At 40.9% G+C, this 24,609-nt stretch overlaps 1 protein-coding gene across 1 annotated transcript; it reads left to right on the plus strand.

The window, feature by feature from the left end:
• Nucleotides 1-1,744: 1,744 nt before the first annotated feature.
• LOC126406502 (actin-related protein 2-B-like) lies at nt 1,745-17,736 on the plus strand. Its single transcript, XM_050070808.1, has 9 exons — nt 1,745-1,897; nt 5,208-5,318; nt 7,230-7,445; nt 7,561-7,633; nt 8,382-8,518; nt 9,010-9,159; nt 11,243-11,388; nt 11,860-11,992; nt 16,057-17,736. The coding sequence occupies exons 1-9, from the start codon at nt 1,850-1,852 to the stop codon at nt 16,225-16,227; spliced, it is 1,185 nt and encodes a 394-aa protein (XP_049926765.1). The 5' UTR covers nt 1,745-1,849; the 3' UTR covers nt 16,228-17,736.
• Nucleotides 17,737-24,609: the final 6,873 nt, after the last annotated feature.

Here is a 24,609-nt window from a genome sequence, read left to right on the forward strand (position 1 = left end):
TGGGGTTACTAATCAATGTCTATACCCTTATCTTATCATGGGGGTTTCACATTTATATCATTAACCACCTACAAAAATCAATTTTAACCTGTATGTTCAGTTTAAAATCTGATTTCAGAGGAATAACTGATTAATTTTGGTTTACCTGTTGCCTCTAGTAACAGTTTTCTCATGTGGCCTATTTTAATATTACAAATCTTTCTCGTCATGCATAGACTGACCTGTCTCTTCATTTAGATTGACATATAAATGCTTTGTATGCTGATCTCTCATTATTTTCAGCTTCCTACTGACAGCCATATTAGACTTTATTAGGTTATTTGCCAGTTATCTGCCATGGTGCTTTGGTACATGACAATAAACATAGTAAGAGAACATTTCAAAAAAAGAAACTAGTGAATAAGTCTAGAAACATAAATATAGAATATAAAAATGTACAGTATAAACAACTATGAGTATAAATACTCTGAGGTGAATTAAGGATGATTGGTATAGTTTTTGAATTTCCTCCTTCTGTAAGATTTCTTGCCATCAATTTAAACAAATTATACATTTCTGTAATACTGAAGATGTTACCTATCCATTTAAGGAGGAAGAAAGTTGTATCATATTCCAATTAGGCATGAAAAACCCTTTTAACTAAACTAACCCCAAACCCCTTTTTTGTATCATTTGGGTGATTGGGATAGCACATCTTATCACTGATTAAGGCCAGTGTTAGCATGTTTATTGCACAATTTATTTTATACTTTGATATAATTTCACATGCACATCTTTCTTTTCCTGTTCATCATTATGAATTAAGACTCCATGTACATCTCTGTTAAAAATGTATTGCTGAAGTCCGTCCACAACTCATGCAATAGAAAGCTGTATTTCCTCACTCTCACAACAGCCCCCTCCCTCCCACATCCTCCCTTAATTCTCTCCCACCAAATTTCATTGAACACATTTAATTTTTTTTTTAAATTTATTAGCACCGTCCCATTCACCCAAAGCATATCTGTGTAAATGGGACAAAATAAAAACAGCTTAATTCCAAAAACAGACACAAGATATAGAAACATTTTTAATGATTTATAATCAGTAGGTTTGTGCAGTATAGGAGCTATGACAGTTTTATGACCTTATGATTAAAACTGGCTAAAGCTCATGTCACTTTCCTCGCCTCGTGCACTGCAGGGTCAACTTCCTGTTTGAATCTTGCCCCATCCACCTACATGATGTCACACTTACCATGAGGCATGCAGTTTTGATTGTGTGGTTTCACAGCTAAGACGTTTTTTTTTTTTTTTACTTATCAGTTGAGAAAATAAACCCTGTATAGTTTTACTGTCCCAATTGACCTTATGTCCCAGTAACCCTGAATTCACCTTATAATATTTGCTTTAACATTAAAGAGCTGCACAATTTTGGGCAGGAATGTGCAAAATTATCTATTGATGTGTCCATGATGCTTGATCGGAAGATCTAGACAGTTTTAGGGAATAAAAATGAACCTTTATAACCAGATGAGAGGCTTTACACTTGTCTCTACCCAAGACATAACACTTGTATTTACATGCTGCATTTGGAAACTGAATGAGGCTGCATTGAATATACGGATCCAGGAATTTGAAGGTTTTTTTGTTTCTGGCGATGCAATCAGTCAATGCATTTGTTGTGATGGTAAAATTAAGGAGTTTGAAGCTTTGCATTGATCTTGGAGGGAGTGACTGACATTTGAACGTCTCTGTCACACACCGGATGAGCACCCTTCCCTTCCTCCTCTCGGCCGGGTTGGTGTGTCTTCCTTCCGGCTTGCCGAAGAAAGTTGAGGGAGGTTCAGCGGCAACTGGGCTTTTACATAATGGACAGCCAGGGAAGGAAAGTGGTGGTCTGTGATAATGGGACCGGGGTAAGTTTGCTGCTTTGGCCCGACACGCTCTCAAACCGTGGCTCGCTTTGAACGGAGCCGTTATGTCGAGCGATTTGCTGAAACAGGAAGTGGGGCTGTCAGCGTCCAAGCTAGCTAGCGTTAACTGGGTGGGTAGCTAGCTAGCTTGTTAGCCTGCTAATTTTCATTCATCCGGACCCGACACGGAAACGGCACGTAGGGTGGGTGTAAATGTCGGGGTAAAAGCTGAATACACAGCTCTGGCTAAACCTCCCACAGTAGTACAACCCCCCAAAATTAAGGCAGACGAGTAACTACCAATTTGCTACCACTGGTTACTAAGCTAAAGCAGCTAGCTAGCCTGCTAATTTGCTGCTAGCATCCAACAGCTGGCTGTCTGGTTTATACTGTCTGGCAGCTGCGTCGGTCATGTCTGTGATTTGTCTTGCAAACAATGCAGTGTCTGCAGATTCAGTATTTGTCTTGCACATTTGATTTAACTATCAAGGACAGCGGCTAACGTTAGTTTTTTTGTCAGCTAGGTGTAACGGTAGCTAGGCCGTGTCAGGTTAATGAACCACCTTTATGTTTTCCTGTTCAGCAGCAACTTCCCGGATAGAAATGTCACCTAAGTTGGAGTTAGTCAGGTCTTTGTGTCGTGGAAAGACTACCCCGCATACTTTATTTCTCTCATGCACCCGTCCTCAATCAGCTTTGTTTTAACATGTCCTTACTGGATAGACGAGGGCTTTTGACGGTTTGACAGATACTCGAGGAAATTCTAGGTGTGTCATGAGAAACATTACGAAACAGGCTTCAATACTGGCAAATAACAACCGACCACCAGCCCAGTGTAGGTCACATATGCACCACATGTTTTTGTGTGGTACTTTTGTCACAACCTAGCTGGTTGGTTAAATAGTCCATTAGATATTATAAGGTAAGATAAGCCCTTATTGATCCCCAGAGGGGGGATTAAGGTTCTGCAACAGCACAAGGACAGGAACAGGTGCAGATGAATAGAGAGGTAAAAAATAAAAGAGGTATGTATGACTAATATAAGAGTAGAAGTAAAAATAAGACAGTTACAAAAGTGACACAGAGGTGTCAGTATTGGCAAGAAGTCCAGTGTTATTTAAACAGCCTACACCAGATTAATATGTAATGGGGCTGCAGCTAACAATTGTTTTCATTGTCGATTAATCTGTCAATTATTTTCTCCATTATTCGATTAGTTGTTTGGTCTAAAATGTCCTTCAGTGTTTCCCAGTGCCCAAGATGACTTTCCCTAAATGTTTTGTTTTGTCTACAACCCAGGCATATTCAGTTTACTGTCACAGTGGAGGAAAGAAGCCAGAAAATATTCACATTTAAGAAGCTGGTATAAAGAGTAGAGGTAAAAATATGAACTATACCAGACCAATAAGACAAAGACACAAAAGTGACATCATGGTATGAGTAATAGCAACAAGTCTAGTGCTATGTAAGTAGTCTGCACTAAAATAATATGTAATGGGGTTGCAACTAACAGTTATTTTTAGTGGTGATTAATCTGTCGATTAGTTGTTTAGTCTATAAAATGTCGGAAAATGATGACAAATGTCCTTCAGTGATTCCCAAAGCCCAAGACGACTTTCCCTAAATGTTTTGTTTTGTCTACACCCCAAATATATTCAGTTTACTCTCATAAAGGAGGAAAGATACCAGGAAATAATCACATTTACAAACCAATAAATACTCAAAAAAAATACTCAAATTGTCAATTTAGTTGGTGAATAATTGACAGCTAATCAATTAATTGTTGCAGCTTTAATGTACTGTGATTAAGTTAAGATTCCTTTGTTGTCTATATTGATATAGAAAAATAGAAATATATCCTGTGTAAATGGTCGTTGTAGTGTTTTTCTAGTCTTAGTGAACACTCAAAGCCTTACATCACAAGCCATAATTCACCCATTGAAACACATTAATATACTGGTGGCAGAGGTCACCATGCAAGACGCCACCTGCTCATCATGACCATAACTAGCGCTAATTATTCACACACACAATTACACACCAATGGCACATCACAAGTGCCCAAGGCCCCAATATAACATATTAACAACATAGTATAGTAAGATGTAGGACAGTGTAGTATGAGGTATAGTGTTATTGTTATAATGATATTAGGCTGGTGTATTTAGGGGATTTTCAATCTGCTGTGGTTTGTTGACAGAATGAGCAGTTTCTACCTCATCCAGCGTACAACATAAACTTTGCTGATCTGTTCTTTTGTTTAAGAGTTACTCATTGCACACAGGTTTCTTTTAGTTTGCCATGACTTCCTTTCTAAACCTTGTCAGCAGTCAAAGAGGATGTCGGCTCAGCATGCTACTGACTAATAAGGTTTTTTTGAGATAAGACTTTTTCAAGAGCTGTATGCAGAGCTAGAAAAAAAATTGTCAGGGTTGAATTGAGAAGTCAGGAGGAAGTGAGAGGAGTCTGAACCACAGCCACATATGTCACCAGCACATTTTTAGAGCTCTGATGCATGCTGTTTCACATCATAGTCCACTGTAAAATCTGACAGTTGAACTTTTCTTCACGCTCCTACCAAGCACATGCAGCTGCAAAACAAGGAGACAGACAACTCTGAATTGTTTGTTTTACTCGTAAATTTAACAATCTTCCCCTAAAACTCACCATGGGAGTTGAACTGGTTCTGTGAGATGGTTATTCAAACAGCAGCTGATTCCAATTACATTGCAGACAGAATCGGGTCACCTCAGTTGTTTTTCGTGAAATTTTATTTAACCAAATTCCTTTGTTGGGGAATTACAGAAATGATTTGTGTGGACTTAATTCTCAAATTTTACTTTAATCAATAAAACCCTGCCTGGCAGATCATCCTTGAATCTACCCATTGACCCTAGCAGTTTGGAAAAAAGTCTTAGGTCAGATTCTTCTTATGTAAAAAAATCTCTTAGTATTGGTTTAGATTATCATAGTCCTTAATTCTTTAAAAAATATTTTGATGAATGACTTGTGTCAGTATCGGTCAGCCCCATCATACTAACATTCAAGATCTGAGGTATACATTTCTATCACTGTGATGGAGGCTAAAGCAGGCACTAGCTGCAGATGTTCACACACATACACAGAGGTTCTGGCGTGGTGACGTCGGTGGTTACATTTTTATCTCCGTCTAAATGCTAATTAAGCCCACTGTTATCAGCAGGATGACTGGGACGTTGTCTGGCTGTATTGCCCAGTTTATCTCATCAGTGCTCAAATGTATTTCCTCACATCACTTCCTCTGTGCTCTGCTTTTCTTGTCTCTCTCCTCTAGTTTGTCAAGTGCGGCTATGCAGGCTCCAATTTTCCAGAGCACATCTTCCCTGCGCTTGTTGGGAGGCCCATCATTCGCTCGACAGCCAAAGTCGGAAACATTGTGATCAAGGTAGGAACTGGTCCACCTGATGTTGCTGTTGAGTCATTTGACCAAAAAGTCTTGATTTCAAGGGCAAGACCTGGTCAGGAAACCGCAGATGAGACAAAAATATTATCTGCAAACGAGTAAAAAAGCAAGATATGAAATCACACACAACGGAGCAAATCAGTTTCTGATATAAGCACAAAATCAAAGCCATAGACTGTCTAATTCCCGTCTAAAAATCTGTTATAGACTCATGGTGAGCTCCAGTAAGAGTGTCATTCAGTTCTCAAATCTGTTAGATAACAGAATCAATCCTCCAACTATAGCTCTACCAGCTTGTTTTAGACATCCTCCCAGTATAAACAAGAGTATCTCTAGTCTATTCCTGCAAATATGAAGTCTTTGAATACTGTGATTTTGGTAATGATCAGCTGATTTGGCAGCAGAGGTCTAAATGTCAGATGGTTTCCCATTATTTTAGCATGAAACCTATCTTTATCTTTCTCCTGTTCTTCCCAATTTTTGGTTTATTCATCTTTTTTACTTTATATCTACCTTCCTCTTCCTCCATGTTTTGTCCCCCCTGATGAAGTAGAATGCCCAGAAGATGGTAAGTTCAGGTTGGTGTGTGCCTCCTGTTCTTGCCTGCGCCAGAGAGTTGTGCCATGTTTTGATCTCAACCAAATTAAACTCTTTTTTTGTTTTGTCTTAGATGTTTGGGGTTTTTTTGTCCAGTGTCTTTTCTTCATTTGTTTTCTTTTATGCTTTTTTACTCACACAATGATCCCATTTTTCTGCATCCCGACGAGTTGTTGTTGAGTTTGAGTGTTGGCCAAATGAGTGGCAGCGAGTCTGATAGATATACAGCCCTTACGTTAATGCACTTCTCTCTCTCCAGGCTCAAAGTGTTGTAGAAATGGCTGTGATGAATCAGAGGCCAGCTGTTATCGATGGAGTGCTAAAAGAGATTTTGGACCGATTCCATTTTTCAGAGTCTCTGATCTGCTGGCGCATCCTGACAGCTACCCCCCCCCCCAATCCTGCTGCTATTTAAGGACTCAAATAATCACAACAGTTTTCAGCAAAAAAGAACTTAAAATGTCAGCTGCAGCTACAATAAGTGGTGTTAAATGCTAAATGTTGTGTACGTATGTGCATCACAGATCTAGTTGCCTCACTGTGATGATGTCACAAACATATCTAATTTAAGTTCAGAGTATTTGCTTTAGCATCTGCGGGTGTTTCACCTTTACAAGTGCAGAGGAAGTGTCCACACTTGAGGGTGCATAGCAGACAGCTGAAAGTCGAAGACGGAAGCACATCTGTTTTTCTGTTTTTCTTTTTTCCTTTTTTTTTATTGAGACCACATGGAGGCAATGCCTGTGACTGGTACTTTGTTAATGCCAAAGCACACAGGATGAACCCATAAAATGGCTGCCTTCAGTAGGCTTTTGATGTCTCCAAGTGGAACGTGAGATGCTTGACTGTGTGGCTAACACTAAGCTCTAATCCAGCGGTTGTTTACATTGCCAGGCTGCCTTGCATGCAGCTAGTTGAATGGTGCTAAAACAAGTGGTTTACTGTAGCTAGAGGGAAACGCAAGTGTTTCCAGGTGTAGATGCATGGAAAAAGATGGCTTGTGCATGTTGGGTAACTGAGTTTTAAAGCAAAAAGCTACTTTGGGCGAGGACATTACTGCAGCTGTCGTCATCTAACAGATGACTCAGCTTGATGACCCAGTTTCTCTGAAATTATGAGACCAGCAGGCCAAACGGGCAAATTAAAATGACTTACTTCATTACCACAAACCAATACTCAGTGCTCATCTCTACTCCCAGTGACTCTGAATGATGCAAACTGGCTTTCAGAAGTGGAGTGCAACACTGCAGAGCTTCTAAATATTTATGTCTGCTGATCTTTGACCCCTCTCGCCAGGACCTGATGGTGGGGGACGAGGCCAGCGAGCTGCGCTCCATGCTGGAAGTCAACTACCCCATGGAGAACGGCATCGTCAGGAACTGGGATGACATGAAGCACCTGTGGGACTACACCTTCGGCCCAGAGAAGCTCAACATCGACTCTCGCAACTGCAAGATCTTGCTGACCGAGCCGCCCATGAACCCCACCAAGAACCGCGAAAAAATCATTGAGGTATGTTGACGATTATTTCTGTATGTGTGCAGCTTGGAGGTAGTTTTGTAGTCTCATGTAGGGAAGGTAAAAACAACTGTTCTAACTATCTGATGTTTTCTGGCTTCTCCTGCAGGTGATGTTTGAGACCTACCAGTTTACAGGAGTCTACATTGCTATTCAAGCCGTGCTGACACTGTATGCCCAAGGTAGGGAGACAGACGTGCATGCTTTGCTCTGCAAGTTTAATCAGTTTCCTTATCACAGAGATTTTGCAGGTGTTCTATTCCAGCAAACCTGTCACCCATAAATTAGATTTCCCCTGACACCAGAATTATGTCTGTGTTATAACTGGCAAATTAATAGTAGTTGAGGAGCTCAGAGGCAGACGGCTTTTCATTTTAATAGTAGAAATATTCTTATGTGGCTGTATTTAACGACCACACCTTTGTCAAATAGTTTGTGCAAAGATTTGTTTTATGAGACGACTTGGATACCAGATATGTTTCTCTTTGTGTCAGAAAGTCACATGATTATCATTTCATAATGCTCCAGTGACAGACATGATATCCTCACATTATCCAAAGTGTTAACATGGGTTAAACCAACCTTTGTGGTGCTTCAGGCAGGATCAAATGAATTCTGAAATCATCTGAACCCACAGTGAGCCTCAGTCTGTGTCTTACACACACACACACAGCTCTACATGATGTCTGTGTGCTGCTTTACTGTTTTGTCTCTGAGGTTATTACTAACAAGTGAGCCATTATTAGCAGTTGATTCTTACGTTAGATGTGTTATCTTTCCAGGTTTGTATGTTTACCCAGCCAACAAGGCTAACAATCAGTAGCCCAAAGCACACACTGGTTAAAACTCAGAAACAAACACACCTAGTTTGGTAGGATTGTAGATGATTAACTGTAGTGTGTGGGTTTTTTTTTTTTTTTTCTTTATCAGGCCTTTTGACCGGTGTGGTGGTGGACTCGGGAGATGGTGTGACACACATCTGTCCAGTGTATGAGGGCTTCAGCCTGCCGCATCTGACAAGACGTCTGGACATCGCAGGCAGGGATATCACCCGCTACCTCATCAAGGTATCAGACATGACAGACTCTCAAATCAGATTAACAAAACACACAGTCAGTTGAGTATATACTGTATGAATGTGTCAATTTGATTGATTTAAAAATCATGTGGGTTCATCTTCCCATGGTAGATTTTAGATAATAAGACTTCACAGTGCTGCACCATTATAACGTACTGTAGACCATCAGTCTACTTCTAAAATACGCCTTTTAATTCATATTTTTAGGCATTTTAGTGTAGCAAATATGTTCGAGTCTAGTCTTAAAAAATGGGTTATCATCAAAATCTGGAATTTGACAGAGTCATGATGCTCTTTAGAAAGGGGAAACCAGCATCACATTCTTTGTAAATTAAGTAACAGGGTCTTAATTATGAGAAGACCTGTCACTACCACTAATTCTTATTTAAATAAATATAAATATATTAATATTCTTTCTGACCTTTCTCACCTTCTTTTTGCTTTTTCTCTCCCATCATCATTTGCCCTCGCATGGTGCAGTTGTTGTTGTTGAGGGGTTATGCCTTCAACCACTCTGCAGACTTTGAGACGGTGCGCATGATGAAGGAGAAGCTGTGCTACGTGGGCTACAACATCGAGCAGGAGCAGAAGCTGGCGCTGGAGACCACCGTGCTGGTGGAGTCATACACGGTATATACTTGCATTTTTTAAATTTTCAACAAAATAAAACGGGTAAATCTCACCTTAGATTTGAATTTAGCATAAAATGATTTGAATAAAAACTACCATAAGTGCACAGGTTGTTGGTACAGTCACTGGTAGTGCCTACAGATGAGGTTTAGGATGTGGCTTTTTGTACAGTTTCTAACAGCTGCGGAGCTGGTGTTTGTGGTTGTCATTTCATTAGGTGTGCAGACACAGTAACCAGTGTGAGGCCAGACTTAAAAACGAGTTGCCTCCCTCATATAGATATTCTGTGCATTATTCACTCAGTTGGCATCACATAAGGGAAAAGGGAACTGGATAAACATCAGAAACATAACAACAGTGCAAACAGTTGACTTAAGACCCAAAAGAGAAGTTCTAATAGATCGCTGATGCAGTTTTTATGAACACCAACATGTCTCCCCTTGTGTGCTTGTGGTAGCATGCCATGTTGTCCCACTTGCTGTACCTGTTTCCTGCCGTCATCTCTCTAATTAATGTGCCATAAAACAACCAAGAAAAAAAAAGAACACCTGCGATTAAAGGACTGCAGTATATGAGCTAAATCAGAGATATGGGCACCAGAAAATCAGCCAGGACGATGATACCCTTTTGTTCTTGATCCAGTTTCACTCAGGATTCTTGAAACATTGGTGCTATCTAGCAAACCAGCCTGCTTTTTCACCAGTTTTAAGCCTAACCATTGTGAACAAGGATGCGTCAGCAAGATGGTGGATCACATTGATTATTATCATTAGTTACAGATATTTGTTTTTATCCAATAAACAAGAATGGACCAACCATTAATGATAAGAGGGCAATTAGGTGCAAGATTACTTTCTCTTTCCAACTTGTAGAACGTGACGGCACACTGATGTCGCCACAGTTTGCACTTCAGGTTGGGGAAAACCATCTGTTGTTTGGTTCCAGCTGGGAACCAACATTTTGCTTTTGAAACGTTTTTTGATGTTGTTCGAAATGCTCTGAGTGGTTTAAAATTAAGTGCGCACATGGGAGTGAAACCCGTTCCATGTTGGTGGAAAAAGGAGTATCTGAGACTGAATATGAAGATGAAGAAGGCAGAGGATGTTTTCATATTTGGGATACAAGTGTGCATTAACTGCTTTTTTTTTAGGTTGGTCATTTCTATGTACAAATGCAATATATTTTTAGCCCTCTGGGATTGGGATGAGTTTCATATTTCAGCTCAGAATAGCATTGTAGAAAAAAATCACTCCCAAAGGATTTGTTATTCAGAAGTGGTAGTATTTTCAAGTAATCAAAACTTAATGGGGTAACCAAATCTGTTTCTGCGCGGAGCTAAGTAGACTACCACATGCCCCTTGTTGGATCTGTTGGCTGCTTCAGGACTGGGCAGTGCTGCTGACTAACTGTTTTCTCTGGGACTCAAACATATGGGGGTGCAGTGCTCCTCCACCAGGCTTGCTTTTCTTTCCAAGGCCCTTTTCCCTGCAGAGGGAACCACAGAATCTAAACGCAGGTCCTGAAGTCTGTGTTACTGCACGCCTTACCGAGCACATGTTGTGTCTCAGAGCTCACTGACCGTGTGTGTTTGGGTTAGTGTAGGCGACTGTGTGTGTGTAGGTGTGTGAACATGTATGTGTAAGTATCGTTTTGTGTGCCGAAACAAGGAGGGCAATGTAACTGTGGCCGAAGGGCCCTGAACTGTGCGTTACATCATTTCCTGTGCAGCCACTTTGCGGCGGTGGCTGGGCTCCACTTCCTCCCACTGCCCTTGGCTGAATGAAGCCTTTTTATAGTCACACACACATTCACTCTGCTCAGTTTGGAGTCTACACTCACTGCGCTTTAACTCGCTGTACAACGTTATGCAGCAGACACACACATTTTTCTTTTAAAAGGCTTATTGAGAAGTTATGATTTCCTTTCATACATCCCAAACAACCACTGAACAGTATCGTTCTAATTCTTAGATTCAAGATTTATGACTCTCTGTTGAGTCATACATTAAATCCTACCTCTTCAGTGGTGTCATATTTTCTTTTTTTCCATGTCTTTTCATCTCAACGCTCCCACACATCTCCAGCTGCCAGATGGTCGTGTGATCAAGGTGGGAGGAGAGCGGTTTGAGGCCCCTGAGGCTCTGTTCCAGCCCCACCTCATCAATGTGGAGGGTGTCGGAGTGGCTGAGCTCCTCTTCAACACCATCCAGGCAGCCGATATAGACACCAGGTGAGGCCAGCGAAAGAGTATGGACACACTTCAGTGCCAATAAAGATACATTAGTAGACACTGTACTGAAAGTGACTGTTTCCACTCTTAAGCACATTAATACACAACATTTATAAGCCACAGATATGTAAAATGGTGGTGTTGGCCCAGCAGAGCTCCCACTGAAGCAAAAGAGGGTTTTAGATATCAAACTAAATATTTCTTGCACACCAGAGTTCTGTATGGAAAGTATGAAAATTGATCTTTGGGTATGTAAAAGAGTGGAAATAACCAAGCAAATGTAGGTATGGAAACCCAATACGTCATTATTTAATCCTGCTGTGTGAGCTGATGGGTCTGTTTTGTATAATTCATCTTAATTCACTGAGGGACGTAAATCTGCAATGTCTTGAAAGTACATTTTCAACATTTGTGGACTTTTCTCTCCTTGTGTGCTCTGCTCTCACCCTCTCTCTGTCTTCCCATCATCAGGCCTGAGTTCTACAAACACATCGTGCTATCAGGAGGATCCACCATGTACCCGGGCCTGCCGTCCCGGCTGGAGAGGGAACTCAAGCAGCTATACCTGGAGCGTGTGCTCAAGGGAGATGTGGCCAAGCTTTCGGTGAGATATCAACCCGTAATTTATGATTACACTGTTGAGTGTGTAAAGAGCATCGCAGAAGGCCTCTGAGCTAAAACTGCTCAGATGTGGTTTTCAGTATGACTCTGAAAACAGGTCATAGAACATTAATTTTTAGCTCAAATTAGAACTTGATTAGTGTCAGTGGCACTGCGACCAATTCATTGTACACTCAGATGAGCTGAAGTCTGGCTTTACTGCACAAGGCCTCCCAGTTGGTGTGAATTTGTATTTCCAGCTGATTCTCTGGGTTTGTTTAAGTTGGCCTGGGCGGGGTTTCCCATTTGTGAGAGAGCAGTAAAGTGCCAGAGAGCTACAACTACTTCGGGGAACATATTTGAGTCAGTTTAGTGTGTAAACAGTGACTGACACCTGACAATATCTCCTTTGTCACGATGAGGTTAACTCCCTAACACTGAGAGTTCACAATAGAATAAATTAAATGCCTTGAATTATGGGCAGTTACTACTTGAACCGTATCCATCTCAAACACATCTCTGAGGTTTAAGAGCAAAGTTTACTATCATGTTTTGTCTCAGAGTGGTGCAGTGTGCCTAGACCACCACCAGGTGGTGCTGGAGGTCAACAGACATTCATTTAACTTAAACAGAGCACTTTTAATAACAACATATGTGAGGTTCACTTCCCAATGATAAATATTTGTTTTGGAAAAATATCCCCACATCGCATTTCCACTTCAGTGTCCCAAAGACACTGATGATTTTACTCCGAACTATTTTGTAAACAAAGGTCTACAGATGACTCATGAGTTTAAAAGCAAGTCATTATGTGCTTTACTTTTCTGCCCACAACTGCAGCCGGCTTCGGTTTCTGCGACTGTTGATCTCATTTTCGAATTCAAGTCTTTATATGTAGTGATAGTGTTTTTCATATGTCCTTCATGAAAAGCAAAATGTGTGATCCCTAAATATTTTTATGCCGAATACTTCCAAGATGGCTGTTAAAAAGTTTGTCAAGTATTCTCTCACAGCGGCCAGCTTGAATTCATGCCGGTTACAGTGTATTCCAGTTGATAGGGCCTCACAGTGGGGGAAAAAGTTATCAAAACATGGATAAAAATGTTGTAAACCATTCCTGTCGCACATGGCAGTTGTCTGCCATTCCATATGCTATCTTCCAAACAGTCAAAATATTGCTAAATACACCACCTCATTTGTATCTTGCACCGTTTAGCTGTTTGTTTGTTGCTCGCAGCTACGTTTAGACAGCTAGCCACGTGAGCCCCAAACAGAAGCTGCGTCTTTCGCCCTATTTGGTGAAAATATGAGTGTTTGGAACATACTGAGCATACAGACGGAGAGCAGAGAAGTGCGGCAGGAGTGGTTTGAGAAGTTTGTGTTGATGTTTTGATGCTTCTTCTGTCTTAGGAACTTGTCACTAAGTTTGAACTGAAGCCATCTTTCAACCTGATTATGGGTGGAGTGTCACGTTAAAGCTGCACCGGCTAATATTTTAGATTAACAGAGGATCAAATTATTGTATGTAATGTGAAATGTGTCACTCGTGGTGACAAATCAACAGAGAATTAGAGCTCTAGTTCCTTCAGCTTTTCGAAACCTTTTAGCATCTTTAAGTTCATTGTTTTGGTTCATTCTCACCGCTCTCGTTTGAGTGGTGTTGTAGAGTCCAAAGCAGAGCTAAAGGAGAGTTAATGCTGATGTACATTTATCAATTGACCCAAAAAAGGCTTAAAAAAATAGATGCTAATACGACTCTGTATCTGCTGGATGTTAGAATGTTGTCAGTGTTTGCTCACATCTGCTCTATCAACTTTATAAGGTGATAATTATTTTCATCAATATTGTGTTTACAGCTTGTTTTGCCCCCATGTGGTCTAAAACATCGGCTGGTGTTAATGCAGGTGGAACGACTGCCTGTCATAATATTTATTGTCAGATTGTGTCTACATATTCTATCAATATCCTCATCAAAGGGTCCCATATCTCCCATATCCAGTAGCAATATGGCACTGTTCCAATGATATACATATCTGGTTTTGTTCCCTTTTTTTGTTCAAACACAGTTCAGTTATAATGCCATCTTTCAAGTTTGAAGTTTCAGGTGTCAACTCCAAATATTAGTCCCTCCAGCTGTTTTGTTGAGGTATAATGATGTATTGTTGCTTATGCTGGTCGAGCCAAGCTGCCTCGGGCACCGAAATTATGATAGCTGTTCTCGTGTTTGCTGTGGCAGCAATTCCAAATTTTGATTTGAATGTACAAATGCTAGCAGGGTATCTGCAGGTCTCCGAAGGTCTTTAACTTAATTTTCAGACATCGTAAATATTTACCAGTCGCAACGGCTGGCATTGTTTTTCCCTCGTGATTCGTTGTCTGTGTCTGTGTGTGACACCTATTGTAGCAGGAAGTACCCGTGAAGCCATTTTGAGTGTTTGTCTGTTTATATGTTTGTCTGTGGACAGATTTTGTCAACGTGATAATGTCACAATTGTGCAAGATGCAGTCAAGAAACTTTACAGGTGTGTAGTTGGAAGTAGGGGTGGTTTAAGTCACGCGTCGCTGTATCGTGGCTGGAGTGATCCCATTGCAAGATGGTCTCTTGTTTTCTCTTGGTTGCAGAAGACCAAGAGATTTTATTGACTGCAGGCTGTTGGGAAATGTTATGCACCCACAAATAAAAAGCAGGATTGTTTTGACAAACTATACTTCAGGCAGGAGGCTGTTAAATCCTTGTTGTTGAGTTTCAGTTGGTACCATCACATGTGTCGTCAACCATGTCACTACTGCTACCTACAGTAGCTTTAAAGCTCAGTGTGTCAGGATGGGGAAATGTTGATTTTAGCGAAAATGAAGTCTGACTCTCCGGGTGTAGACTGGGGCTGTAAGCCTGCCATTGGTTGGCGATCTAGGCCGGCATTCTCCCTCCCGTCTGCTGTCTGCGTGTCACTGTTTTCAATATCCCCTTCACTTCAGGAAACAATAAAAGTCAAGCTAACAATCTACACCCGGAAAATGGCAGGTTTTGACAAAGATTTGGATCGTGCAATAAGACGTCCCAGCTTTGTTGATTCAGTGAATTGTTGTAAAGATCTGCAATAAATAAAACAACTTGTCAACGCACCTCAAAAAGCCCTGATTGCGTTTGGCAGGACTCTGGTGTCCGATGTCAATTTTCTTTTCGGTTCTTCTTCACACAAGCTTCTATAATATTCATACAATAGTCATAATAATGTTCTGCAAGAGCCACATACAGCCAGCAAATCATCTGCGCTTGTAACAGGTCCAGTGAGCTCCTTCAGAGCTGAAGTATAGTCAGGATTCACCTCTTGGGCACCGATGATCAAATAATGTCTTTTTTATCAGTGAAAGATGAATCTCACAGTCAACATACGTCTGTTACTGTTTTTGTGGGAGTTTTCTTTGGCAGAGAATTAGCCATTTTAACATGTAAATGTTCCACCAAAACAAGTTCACCCCCAACACTGTCGCTGCATCCTGGGCTTAGAGCTGCACAAGATGATTTGTGATTGGTTTAAAAAATATATAAATAAGCCAGAGCTTTATTTTCTCCCTATAGCAGAATGATAATCGGTGCTTCCAAATCTTTCTCTAGTGCTAACACAGTGCCGTGGAGATAGATCCGGCTGCGCAACACATGCAAAAACTTAAATGACCTTTAATTAATTAGTTACTAGAATTATGCACATATCGGTTTCCAGGTCACATTAATAAGAATTATTGTTATGTTCTGCTGGGAAGTACAAAAAACAATGTGATATAGTAAGTAATCTTGGTTTTTCGTCATATTTTGGCCGGAATGGTTTTGAAACATGTTAAAATGGATTTTATGTGGTCCTAAAAAGATCTTTAAAAAGTCATGAATTTAACTGGATGAACCAGCTTTTAAGCCTCTGGATCGAATTTTGATGTTTATGACTTTCAAGTTGAGGGAAAACAAAACAATGGGACACTTTGAGCTGCAGCTTGAACTCAGCCTCAGACTGCAGGACAGCTCTTTGTTGCACAGGGCCGTCTTTTATGTCTCCGTGTCCCCTTGTCTCGTAGAAATTTAAGATCCGGATCGAGGATCCTCCCAGGCGAAAGCACATGGTGTTCCTGGGCGGAGCTGTGCTTGCCGACATCATGAAGGACAAGGACAACTTCTGGCTGACCCGGGAGGAGTACCAGGAGAAGGGAGTCCGCGTGCTGGAAAAACTCGGAGTCACCGTCAGATAAAGCACTGGACGGACAGACCGCACACACACACACACACACACACACACACACACACATATATATACAAACACACACATACATGACATGCACACATCTCCCCCTCGCCCACATCGCAGAGTATATATCTATTTATCCCTCTTCCTCTCTCTTTCGGCTCTGATACTCCTCAAACATCAGAGGGAATCAAGCCGTCACCTCCTCCTCTCTCCCCTCTCTGCCTCTCCTCTCTCCTGGTTTGGGATTGGCTCACACTTTTCCTCGCAAGCCCACGAGAACAAATTCCATTTTTGCAGATTTACACTGAAACCCCTCCTTTACTCAAACTACAAATTGAAAGGGTTAATGTTGCTCTGCTGGTGTACGTCTGGTGGAGAAGGTTAAAACCAAGTCAGGAAATATTAACTGTGCTTGTTTACCTCCACATAGGTGTGTTGTGAGATATATTTGGCAGGTAAACCCACCAGCTACTGCAGCGAGTGTTCAGATAGTTTAGTTTCCTTCCTTTGATTCAACCTCCGGAGGGGATAAATTGATGCAAAGTTTCTCTAAAGCGTCTGTAATATCACAATCAGGGTCCACCACAAACAGCCACGGGCCGCTTTCAGCATCTGTTCCAGGTGAGCGAGAACTGATCACATTTTTATGTCAGTTTTTATAAACGATATCATGACTTTTTCTTTTCTGGGAGAGGGATTACTTTTTGTTCTGCTTTTACTTTTTTGTTTGTTTGTTGGAGTTCAATTTATATCTTAACTTTTTTGTTTTTCATTGACTTTTTTTTGTTGCTGTGCACTACTACCATTGTAAATGGAGTGTATTGTGGTAACAGAAGTTCCTCCATGTTTTTATGAAGAATTGATGGTTGATTTATAAAGGGACAAATACACAAAGGAAAGCCCCTGAGCTTGTCACCAGGTGTGTGATGGTACTTTGGGGTTTGTGGGTGGTGAGACAATGGAAGGGGTGGGGGTGTGATACTATTTGTTCGTCATCAGACAGCCTCGCCTCTGCCTCCTCTCTCTCTGTGTAAATCTCAAGCTGAATGAATGGGTGTGAGCAGTTGTAGCAATATTACAGACTGTGTCAACGCCATAGCACCTCACCCGTCGTATTCACTCAGATCCACCACAGCACGGAGGCAGTTGCAGGCTGAGGATGACATCGATTTGAATCTGGGTGCAGCGTATCGTTAAACTCGGAATATAAAACGGTATTTTATCGACGTCGAAATACTGTTGAGACCATATTTAAGTTCTCTAGTCTTTCACTCCCAACAGTCGACTTAATGATTACTGGAGGCACTTCTATTTTGAGTATGAAAAAATGTGTATATTTTTTTTCTCTCCTCTTTCCATGAACGTCTATCCAGTGCCAAGTGCAGTTAATGTTAACTGGATCTCATGTTTTAATGTCTTTCTTTTTGTCACTGTTTTTGTTTTTATTTTCCTGTGTTGTTCATAGCATAACTGCCTAACGCTGATTTAAATAAAGAAAAGTGATTTATAAGGATGTCTGTGTGGTAGCCTCTGTTTTTTTACTGCGTTATATGAGTAAGCATATGAGAGAAATGTGAAACCACAGTCAAAAGATTCACTCTGGATTTTACTCTGAATAGATGATTTAGTAAACCTGTAAACCCAGTGTAGTTCACTGAAGGGCTGCAGCTAACAATTATATTCATAACTCATTGATTTTCTTGACTAGTTGATTCATCATTTAGTCTACAAAAAGTTAAAAAAAAAAAAAAAAGTGTTAAAATGACCATCATAATTCTTAAGAGCCTAACTTGATGTTTTCAAGTGTCTGTCTCACCAGCAGTTCAAACCCCAAAGATGAAATCATGTTTGACATTTTTGCTTGAAAAATGATTTAAACTGTCTCCAGATAATTAAAATATTGGCCAAATAAACATTCAGCTCCAGCAGCACCCCCCAAATTCATTAGGGTGGCCAGATGGGGCACCTGAACATCTTGAGGTGGCGCACCAGAACCAAAGGCCATAACTGAATTTCAGGAATTCAATTTCAGGAAACACAAATACACAGCTTTAAATTAAAGTAGAATATTGATTGTAAGGAACCTAGCAGTTACTGGGAACAAGGCTTCTTAAGTTTAGGGTAGACTTGTGGGTACCCAGAGAACCCATTCTCATTTAGGTATCTTGAGGTAAGAGGTCAAGGGACCCCTTTGGAAATGGCCATGTCAGTTGTTCACTCAGTAAAATTTAGTCCAACTGGAGCGTTACTTAGCTCCCTTCTCTATAAGCCTACATGGTTGGTATCAATGGACTGCTACCTTAACAATAGCTTAAAAATGAACAAACCACAGCCTCTTTAAAGGCAGTAAGGTCGGCCATTAATGATTTGTGCCAAGGGGGGACATTAGGGGGCCGGCAATTTTATCAGGATGGCCATGTTCCCTCTTGGCTCCTCTTTGGGGGCTCCACTGTTCAGCTCTAGTTCACAGTAAACAGTGTTTCCACAGTCATTTCCAGTTCCCTTGAAAAGATTGGGAATCCTCTGAACATGCTTCATGACTACACTGAATTCAGCTCTTATTATTAATGTGGAAGTTTTAAAGAATAATTCTCATGTATGCAGTGTACAGAGATGAGTCTTGTTGCCCAGACACCGTCAGTAGTGTGACGCCAATCACACTGAAATTAAGCATTTAAGTTTATCATTCTTGACAAAACCCCAACTAAGATCTGTCACCATGACAACAGAGCGCACCCACTCTGCTCCTGAAGACCATGCACTACAGTTGAAAGCTCTAGGAAAAAGCCAGCTTGTGGGCCTAAATAAGCTGGGATTGTTTTGTCAGTCAGAAAAATGTTATGAAACACAGAATATCATGCAAAGCCTGTAATGACACGCTCCACTTGTTGACATGCAGCCAGTCAACTCCAGTTGTGAGTCATCTTTGGGCTGAGAGCAATAAATTCATTAAAACAAAAAAGGAAAAGTTCACTGATAAACATCAGTAAAATCATAAAAGAGCTGCCACAGAGAACTGATTTCCAAACCTTCCACTGCTGCTTCTGTTTTGTGTTGGAGCAGACCTTGAAAACATTTCCTGCTCGTGTTTGACTTTTAAAGCGAGACTATGTAACTTATAAAGAAGAAATGAGACATTCCTTGTCTTGCAAACAAAAAGTTGAATTCATAAACAATAAAAAAGCAATAAAAAGCACCCTCTCTCGACTTAATTCACTGTTCTGTGCTGAGGCTACAGCCTGACTCTGTCTGGTACAACCAGTAGTTTATGTTGACTAATGCTAGTTCATGTCAGCAAACTTGAGTGTCAGAAGGCCCCCTGCAGCCTTCACCTGCAAAATATCACTCGAAATAACAGGTACAGACCAGGAAGAGACTCAAAATGACCACAAGGAGACATAAAAGACCATAAAGAGATGCAAAACAAGTACGAAGAGACACAAAATGAACAAAAAAAAAGGCACAAAATTAACTCAAAGACACACTACTGGCTACAAATCATGAAAAAAAAGAGGCAACACCGACACAAAGACTGTGTGTCTTGCTTCTGTGTGGAGAGGTGGTGAGCCCTTTTGCATATCTGTGCCCAGAGGACCATTGTCTCATAATGTGCCCATGCCTCAGTGGCCAAAAACTGTACCACTGTATAATACTACAGTGCATGTGCAGCACTGTTTCGTCACAGCTCTGCAACATAGAAACTACTTTGATATGGTCATCAGCAAAGAAGATCAAAGAAGATAATGTTCCTGTTTCCATCTTTCTTTAATGAAGCCAAGGTTTTAGATATATTATTACAGATGTTAATACAGGTGTTTACTCATGCGTAACCTGTTGGGGTTGTGGGGGGGGTTACACCCTGGACAGGTCACCAGACTATCACAGGGCTGATACATAGAGACAACCATTCACACTCACATTCACACCTACGGACAATTTAGAGTCACCATAACCTGCATGTCTTTGGACTGTGGGAGGAAGCTGGAGTACCCCGGAGAAAACCCTCACTGACACAGGGAGAACATGCAAACTCTGCACTATACTAGACTATAAATACTTAAAGTTCATGTCTTCAGTGGGCCTCAACTAACAAAAACATCATGCCAAACATCAGAGCACAGTAAAAATACCCATCAGTTTCCTTGACATGAATGTGACATCATCAGATCTTTTTTTTTGTCGAACCAACAATCCAAAACCCAAATATATTCAGTTTAATATTGTGTAAGAAAAAGAAATGACTCATTCTAGAACCTGAAACCATCACATGCAGACACTTTTGCGTGCGAAATGACTGGTTAATGGTTGCAGAATAATTCTCTGTGTGTCATCGTGCAGCTGTAGTTCTTTGCAGAGCTGAAGGTGAGATTAGATGATACACAAACACTGCACCAGAGGAACGGATGGACGAGGTATGGAGGTGACACAGGCTCGGCCACAGAAGAGGAGGAGGAGGAGGAGGAGGAGAGCTCTGCACACACAGACCAGGAGGAGGAAGAGGAAATGGAACAGTGGCAGAGGACTGGCGCCACCAGAGGAAGAGGCTCTCTTTCCGTGCCTGAAATAAAAATCTCACCCAGACTCTTCCGGCCTTGTTCCATTTTAATCCCTCGACTCCTGCCACTTCCCTCTTAACCATGAACTGTTACCTCTGAAGCATCATTTGAAGTTTCCTCCCCATCAGAGCACAAACAGACGCATCCTCAGGTCTCAACAGAGGACATTCACTAAGATACTTTGATGCAGTTTCGGGGACTGGTTCTTTGTTTGAAACTTTCAGTATTACAGCTGTGGCTGCTGCTGACTCTTCAAACTCATATTATCAGATAAGTTACATACATTTTTCTCTTGTCTGGTGAAATTCTCAACTTCTCTCTCAACAATATTTCATGCACATGCACAAAAAGCATGATAACAGCATGACTGCACCCTGAATTTTATACATTTTAGACATAGTTCATGAATGAACTTCGAACTGCAGCTCTTAAGCCAAATTGTTCAGAACATTCTATGGAAATTCTGCGGAAGCAAACTCCATCTGTTAATTGTGTAACATGATCAAAAGCTCCAGTACAGCCACTAAAGTATTTTTAAAAAATGTTTTTTAAACCCTTAGAGGAGCATACAATCCTCTGACTAACATTAAATGAAACTTCTGCTTTCAATTTAAAACAAAACTCTCCACATCACCAAAAATCTCTCCAATTTTTTCATTTTTGTTTCATTTTATCTCTCAGCTTTTGTCACTGACATATACCCATGCAACTTGTGTTCAGTGGTGTATCAGTATTCAAATCGTTTACTTAAATAAAAGTACTACTAACACACTAAACATACTCTGTTGCTGGTAAAAGTCCTGCATTGAAAGTGTTACATAATTAAAAATATTCAGTACAATCAGGACAATGTATTTAAGTGTTAAAAGCAAAACGACTCAGTGCAGAAAAAAATTAATAAATTGAATTAATAAAAATTATTAAAATGAAGTAATATTTACGAAGCTTGAACTATGTTTTTTTTTGCATAAAAAAATGACAAAAAATTATAAATACTAATACAAAATTCGTTGCCAATAAGTTTCAATGTCATCACTGTTCCCCTCTGAAGTGTAATGAAGTAGAAGGCGACAGTGGCAGGAGATTAAAATACTCGAGTAAAAGGACCTCAGATTTTCACTTTAGGACAGTACTTGAGTAAACCTACTCCACCACTGCTCTTGTTCATACATCAGTATTTTATCACAGGACCCGTCCCTCAGTATCAGTACTTCTACTTTTGGTGCTTGAGTACATTTCACTGCTAAAACATTTATTTGTAAACTTTTTGGAGGACGCTGATGACAAAAAAAAATTACTTTTAAAATGACTTTGTAGTACTTTGTTATCTTCATAAACAACACTGTTTGTAACTTGCTTGTGCACAAACTCTTACCAGCTAAAACATTTTCCACAGGGTGGGAGTAGAGAGATGTTTTTTTTCCTCCACAGTGTCACACAGTTTATCTCAGGTGCAGGGTTTGAACCCAGTCAGGCAATGCTTTAACAATTATCCTGCTCTGTGCAAGCTTTACTTCTGCAACATCACAGCTCTGTGTGTGTTTATCAGGTAGTTTAGACCTGACAGAGAAACACAACAGGATGAGATGTTGCAAAAGTAATGCTCACTGGGTGCTAACGTAGAACAAAATCTCAGTCCCAAGGAGGACAACATCAAATTCCACCTATCTTTGGACGTGAGACCACAGCACTGGTGCGGGACGAGCCACCCATTCCTGTAAACTTCACTGGAAGTGAGCGCCGGTGCTCTGTGCACCCAGAGAGGGGCCATGCTGACCCCATTACACGAGCAGATATCTTAAATGTTTGCACATGTGGACTGTGATGCTGTTTGCAGCCGTTGAGCTGCTTAGCAGGCCCCCAAAAGCCCTCAGGGACCTTCTTTTTCTTCTCTTTTCTCTCTCTTCCCTCCCCCTCCCCTCTCTCGCGCTCCATCATTATCGCCCACATGCTTTTCCAGAGACATCCTGAGTGAAACAGCTCGACGTCCTCGATGGCTATCACATGTTCCTGCTGGGGAGGGAGGCAGCAGGGGAAAGACATCTTGAAGAAAATGAAACAGGGTGTACTAGGCCAAAGTTTCTTTGTGCTTTCTTTCATTAGATACTTGACTAAGAGTTGTGTGCATCAAACCGAGGAAGGTTTTAAAACGGAGCACGAAACCTGCAGCCTTGACTGACATTGTTCATCCTAAAGATCTCCTCAGGACATCCTTCCTGCCTCGCAATTTTATTTCTCTCTAAAGATTCTGTATTTGTTTTTAAAAACCTGTTCAGGGACTTTATATGGCTTTAAACTATTTGTTGAATGTTTGCGTCTTTGTCCGACATAAGCTCTCAATAAACTATTTTAGATACTGAAAGAGGGACTTTAAGTTTGACCTGATGACTATTTGTCCCTGCAAAAATGCAATTCATTATACTTGAACCATCTGCAGGAAGTGATGTTTCATTTTAGCCATGCAAAATTTGGATAAAGTCTTTGTACAGACATTCATGTTCCCCTGCAGGATGAATCCTACTCACTTGGTGACCCCTGACTTTCTTCATCACCACCAGCACCAACGTACCCTATTCCCAGGGTCTTATGCTCCCATGGGCTCAGTCTAGCCTTGTGTTGAATTTTTCCACCATTTGTCTCTTGATATAAACCGGCATTGTAAGAGACAGGCTAGAGTTTAAATTGCAAAAAGTTCAGATGCCCGAACCACCTAAACCGATCCCTTTCATCGCAAAGGAGCAGCGGCTCTACTCCGAGCCCCAGCCAGATGACTGAGCTCCTCACTCTATCTCTAAGGCTGAGCCCAGCCACCCCACAAAGGAAAGTCATTTTGGCTGCTTGTATCCGTGATCTCTTTTGTCATGAATGTTCAAATTAGCTATTGAGACTAAAACTGCTTTTAAAACCAGTCTGTTAACGTGTTTATTTCTGCTGTAAAGATGTGCATTTTAGCATGGGGGTCTATGAGGATTGACTAGCTTCTGGAACCAGCCTCAAGTGGCCGTTAGAGGAACTGCAATTTGTAGCACTATGCATTGACTTCATTTTTAACACTGGAAGTTGCTGCTTGGTTCCAAGGGGTATAACATCAGTAGGCCACATGCTATAGGTGACTGATTTCAACATAATGACCCTGGGACATTTACACTGAACATTTGAACTCCTTTAAAAGGTCTCCTTAGGGTGCTTTCTCACCTGCCCTGTTTGGTTCTGTTCAGTTGAACTCAAGTTTGTTAGCTCCTTAAGTGTGGTTCATTCGGGCAGGTTTGAACAAAGAAATCACACTCAGATGCGCACCAAAACAACCAGACCGAGACCTTCTTAAAAGTCTGGTTACAAACAAACTCTGGTGCGGTTCGTTTGTGGTGAGAACGTGTTCCGACCTGGATCTGAACCAACTGCAGTCACATGACATATTGTTTGGGTTAAACATGAGCATGTTACAGTCCTGGAGGATTATTAATGTGCACCTCCTCCTGTACTGCCTTAATATGCACATTCAGCACATCCAATGCATCAAAACATTGTTTTCTAGTTGGAGCCGCGCCTCGTTTTCAAACTGTATGGTTTGACTAAAATGAACAATGACAGCAATATAGTCCACGATGAGCAGCGCTAAAATCAACCTGCGTAGTTGTCCCTCCATTGTGACATTAGAAAGTGTCACATTTATCTTGCAAGTGTACTCTTCTTCAACGTTTGCTTTACTTCCTGGATTTTTCCCACATGGAAATTCTGACCAATCAAGAGCAGCTTTCTCACACAAGGCATTTGATCTGGTCCGCTTGTAAATGCTGCCGTGAGAACACGAACCAACTCTAGGCAATTAT

The sequence above is a fragment of the Epinephelus moara genome, chromosome 19 (genome assembly GCF_006386435.1).
Source record: "Epinephelus moara isolate mb chromosome 19, YSFRI_EMoa_1.0, whole genome shotgun sequence".
NCBI classification, from domain to species: domain Eukaryota; kingdom Metazoa; phylum Chordata; class Actinopteri; order Perciformes; family Serranidae; genus Epinephelus; species Epinephelus moara.

What these genes read in the sequence shown, in the direction of transcription:
- LOC126406502 (XM_050070808.1), top strand. Translation starts at nt 1,850, where the DNA reads ATGGACAGCCAGGGAAGGAAAGTGGTGGTCTGTGATAATGGGACCGGG. An exon ending in TCTGTGATAATGGGACCGGG is followed by an intron (nt 1,898 to 5,207) that starts GTAAGTTTGCTG and finishes TCTCTCCTCTAG; the next exon opens with TTTGTCAAGTGCGGCTATGC. An exon ending in GCAGCCGATATAGACACCAG is followed by an intron (nt 11,389 to 11,859) that starts GTGAGGCCAGCG and finishes TCCCATCATCAG; the next exon opens with GCCTGAGTTCTACAAACACA.